This window comes from Mandrillus leucophaeus, unplaced genomic scaffold, assembly GCF_000951045.1.
Source record: "Mandrillus leucophaeus isolate KB7577 unplaced genomic scaffold, Mleu.le_1.0 Scaffold8, whole genome shotgun sequence".
NCBI classification, from domain to species: Eukaryota; Metazoa; Chordata; class Mammalia; order Primates; family Cercopithecidae; genus Mandrillus; species Mandrillus leucophaeus.
This window is the reverse complement of record NW_012108696.1, coordinates 1,390,492-1,395,114: the sequence shown is the minus strand read 5'-3', so window position 1 is coordinate 1,395,114 and position 4,623 is coordinate 1,390,492. Positions and strand designations below refer to the sequence as shown.

General features: G+C 57.1%; 1 protein-coding gene across 1 annotated transcript in view; it reads right to left on the bottom strand.

Moving 5' to 3' along the window:
* Positions 1-1,744: 1,744 nt before the first annotated feature.
* The window catches only part of PIAS4 (protein inhibitor of activated STAT, 4), a 30,476-nt gene continuing 27,597 nt past the window's right edge, over positions 1,745-4,623 (bottom strand). The window contains exons 10-11 of the mRNA XM_011967350.1: positions 3,620-3,750; positions 1,745-3,507 (exon numbers count right to left, since the gene is read on the bottom strand). Coding sequence (XP_011822740.1) covers positions 3,248-3,507; positions 3,620-3,750 — 391 coding nt within the window. The 3' untranslated portion in view covers positions 1,745-3,247. The remainder of the gene's footprint in view (positions 3,508-3,619; positions 3,751-4,623) is intronic.

Here is a 4,623-nt window from a genome sequence, read left to right as displayed (position 1 = left end):
AAAAAAAAAAAAAAAAAAAAAAATTTCCTTCAAAAAATTATGCACCCATCACCACTAATTCCAGAACATTCTATCCAGCCCAAAGGATGCCCCATATCCATTTGTGATCACTCTCCATCCCCTTCTCTACCTTCTAGCACCCGTGAATCCCCTTCCTGTCTCTGTGGATTGGCCTGTCCTGGACATTTCATAGAAACGGGACCACGTGCCACGTGGCCTTTGGTGTCTCTCACTAAGCTTACCTGGCATCCTCAGGGTTCGTCTGTGCTGGGGCCTGTGTCAGAGCCTCGCTCCTTTCCATGGCTGTCATACCGCGGTGTGGATGTCCACGCTGCACTGATTCACTCCGTGGTTGGACAAGGGTGGTGGCCACATTTGGCTGCTGTGCATATCCATGAACACGTTTCAATGTGGACGGATGTGTTCACTTACCTCGGGGCCATGTCTGGGGCTGGCGTTGCAGGTCCCACGCTAACTCCACGTTTAGCCTTTTGAACAACTGTCCAGCTGTTTCCAAGGGGCTGCACCGCGTTGTCCTCCCCAGCTGTGTGGACTGCAGCTTCCCTGACCCTTGCTGCTGTCCTGGTGGGGGTGACAGGTATCTCACACCCCTAACATCTCATGTGCTCCATGGTTGTCTGTGTATCTTTTTTTTTTATTTTTTGAGATGGAGTCTCGCTCTGTCACCCAGGCTAGAGTGCAGTGGTGTGATCTTCTCCCACGGCAAGCTCCACCTCCTGGGTTCAAGCAACTCTCTTGCCTCAGTCTCCCCAGTAGGTGAAACTACAGGGGCCCACCACCACGCCCAGCTTTTTGTACTTTTTTTTTTTTTTGAGACGGAGTCTCGCTCTGTCGCCCAGGCTAGAGTGCAGTGGCCGGATCACAGCTCACTGCAAGCTCCGCCTCCCGGGTTCACGCCATTCTCCTGCCTCAGCCTCCCGAGTAGCTGGGACTACAGGCGTACGCCACATCGCCCGGCTAATTTTTTGTATTTTTTAGTAGAGACGGGGTTTCACCGTGTTAGCCAGGGTGGTCTCGATCTCCTGACCTCGTGATCCGCCCGTCTCGGCCTCCCAAAGTGCTGGGATTACAGGCTTGAGCCACCGCGCCCGGCCACTTTTTGTATTTTTTTTTTACTAGAGATGGGGTTTCACTGTGTTAGCCAGGATGGTCTCAATCTCCTGACCTCAGGTGATCCGCCCGCCCTGGCCTCCCAAAGTGCTGGGATTACAGGCATGAGCCACCGCGCCTGGCCCTTTTTTTTTTTTTCCTCTGACAAAAGCAAAACGTTTGTGTATCTTCTTGGCCACCCAGAGAGACATGGACAATCCTGGGACCTGAACTCCGTGTATGGCCCAAGCCCCTTCACCCAGTCTCCCAGCTTGGTGGACACCAGGCCCAGGCAGTACAGTACACAGTAAAACTGGCCTGATTCAGGTCGGGCATGGTAGCTCATGCCTGTAATCCTAGGACTTCGGGAGGCTCAGGAAGGAGGATCACTTGAGGTCGAGTTCAAGACCAGCCTGGGCAACATAGCGAGACACCCCCATGTCTATTAAAAATAAATAAATAATAAAAATCTGCCTCATTTGACCACGAGCAGCACCTTTTGAATTCTGAAACTCGGCAATAACCACGACAGAGAGATGTGGGTGGGGCTGTTTCTCTCCTTCCCACAACCCCACCCCCCACTACAGGGTACACACTGAGAGAGACACAGGGCACACAAAAGCGGACGCCTGGGTGGCTTCACCTCGACCTTTTTTATTTGCATTTTTTAAAAACAATTAAATTAGAATACAAATATTAGAAAACAGCGGCCTTCAGCTGCCCGTGCGGGCGGGAGGGGCCGAGCTGCGCAGCGGGCTGCGGGCTCTGCAGCGAGACTGAACTGCCCTCGGCCAGATGCACGTCCCTTTCTTTAGACCTGAAATGATATTGCTTCCTGACTAGGAGTTCTGTTTATACAAAGGAAAATTCTGGGCTGGGGAGGATAAAAGCAAAACAGACCGCAGGCAGCAGGTCTGGAGAACCAGGTAAGGTCGGTGCCCTGCCTGTGCCCCGGTCTCCCGGGGGGCGAGGGGGGTGCCCAGCTGCGGGATCCTGGAGGCAGAGCCCCGGAAGCGCCCCCAGTTGTTGGACCCTGAGGCCAAGGGCATGGGTGGGGCCTGCGAAGGGCCGGGAACCCCTGGGGACAGGAGGGAGGCCCCTGGTCTGGTCCTGCTGGAAAAGCAAGGCTCCCGGGGGACAGGGTGCCAGCCTCGTACCCGTCGGAAAACCAAGAGCAAAAAGGAGAGGAATCAACCCAAACAAGAGCTGGGGTGGCCGGAGTCCCTGCTGCCCCTTGGGAAGCGACCACCCCCCGTGCCCCAAGGACTGGGGTATGGTGGCGGCAGCGGCGGCGGCAGCTGTGGACATCTGTGGACATCTGTGCTGTTCCGTAGGGAAGTTAACCTGAATTGGAGTTACCGAGGTAGCTGGCTAGAAAACTGAGACCCCCCCACGCCACACGGTGCCGCACCCTGGGCCCCCGCCTTCCCCGGGGGTTCCTGGCCACACGCCGGGTCTTCAAAATACCAAATTATTGCACTTTCAAAAAATACAACACATCTGTGGCTAAACCCTCCCCAGCCGCCCACCGTCCCCCAATCCTGCCCGCCCATCCCCCCGCCCCACTGCCCCTCCCGGCCCCAACCCACTCCATGGCTTCTTGGCTACAACGCTCGTTGCTCGGTGCGTGAGGGTCTCTGGGTGAGGATGTGTTTGCAGAGAAAAAGCAAAGGAAGAGACAAACGTCAAAGTGGTCGCCAGAGAGGGGCTGTGCCCCGCCGCCCGCCGCCCGGGGCCCTGCGCACCGGCTGGAATGGTCGTGGGAAGAGGGTGGCGGGCAGCTGGGCATCCGGAGGGGAGGGCGCGGGGCAGCATCCTGGTCCCTCCCGCCCACTACTCCTTCCCGGCTCGGACTCCAGCCGGGGAGGTGGCTGTGTGGGTGGCCGGCCTTGTTTTTAAGAGTTTGACTTTTTTGTTTCATTTTTCTTTTTTGTATCTTTTTTTGTCATTTTACTTTTTTTTTAATCCCCCATAGGAGAGTCCAGAGGTACAGGTGCCAGGAGCCAGGCAAAGGGGTGGAAAAACAAAAGGAACGACAAGAAAAAGAACAAGAAAGGTCACTCCTCCCTCTGTGCCTGAGGCTGGCCCGCGCCCCTCTGCGTGGTGAGCACCAGGAAAGTCGAGTGTGCGGCCGGGGTCAGCAGGCCGGCACCAGGCCCTTCTGGAAGGGGCAGCGGCGCTTGGGCCGGGGGCCCTCTTCGTCGTCCTCCTCCTCCTCCTCTTCCTCTTCCTCCTCATCCTCTGAGGACGATGAGCTGTCCAGCGTGAGGTCCACCACGTCGGCGCCCGGCTTTCCATTCTCCACGCCGCTCACCGGGCCGCCGCCACCCGTGCTGCCCAGGGCACTGCTCCCGTTGACACTGGGGGCAGGCAGGAGCCCATTGGCATCCGAGGGGCCTGCGGGTGACAGCGACAGGGTGCAGGTACTTAGGATGCAACCACTGATAAATGGGGAAACTGAGGCGGCCCTGGCTGGGGACTGCGCGGTTGGGGGTGGCGAGGCACTCACCCAGCACAAGGATGGCGCCCTGCGGGCTGCAGCTGCGCTCCTTTTCGGCGCGGATTGGGCACCACGAACCGTCCACCAGGTACTCGATCTCGTCGGCGTCCTCACACTCACTCAGGATCTTCGAGAGGAGCCTGGGGCGAGGCGGACAGCTGACGATGCGGCTGGGGGTGCCCCGCCCCCCCGACTCCCCAGCCCTCCATTCCTCCTGGATGCCGCCAGGCACTTCCCACTTCTCTCTGCAAGAGCAGCTTCACGCCCCGACTACAGGGGTCCAGGGGCCCTGAATTCCCTCCCCTGGCCTCAGGCTCCTGCAGGTGCTGATCCCCGGCAGGTCATGCGCACGGCACCGCCAGGGGTGGTGGGGCAAGGATGCACAAAACCAGTGGCCCCCAACTACCCACAAGAGCAGGGGATGTGGGGGCTGCAGGGGTCCTGCCCTTCCTGCCCCTCTGGGCACCTCCAGGTGTGCATGCATGTTTGTGTGGGGATGTGACAGTGTATCTGTGCATGTGTGCAGACGTGTGCATGAATGCATGTGTACAAGCGCGCACACGAGTGTATGTGTGCATCCATGTGTGGATGCATGTGGGCATACGTGAATGTGGACTGTATGGATGTATGTGTGACGGTGTGGACTGGATGTGTGTGTGTGATGGTGTGGACTGTATGGATGTGTGTGTGACGGTGTGGACTGTATGGATGTGTGTGTGACGGTGTGGACTGTATGGATGTGTGTATGTGTGACGGTGTGGACTGTATGGATGTGTGTGATAGTGTAGACTATATAGATTGTGTGACTGTGTACTGTAGACTGTGTGACGGTGGGGTATCGATTGTGTGTGTGTGACACTGTGGTCTGTATCAATTTGTGTGTGTGACGGTGTGGTATCGATTGTGTGTGACAGTGTGGACTGTATTGACTGTGTCAGTGTGGACTGTATGAATGTATGTGTGATGGTGTGGACCATATAGGTGTGTGTGTGATGGTGTGGACTGTATGGATG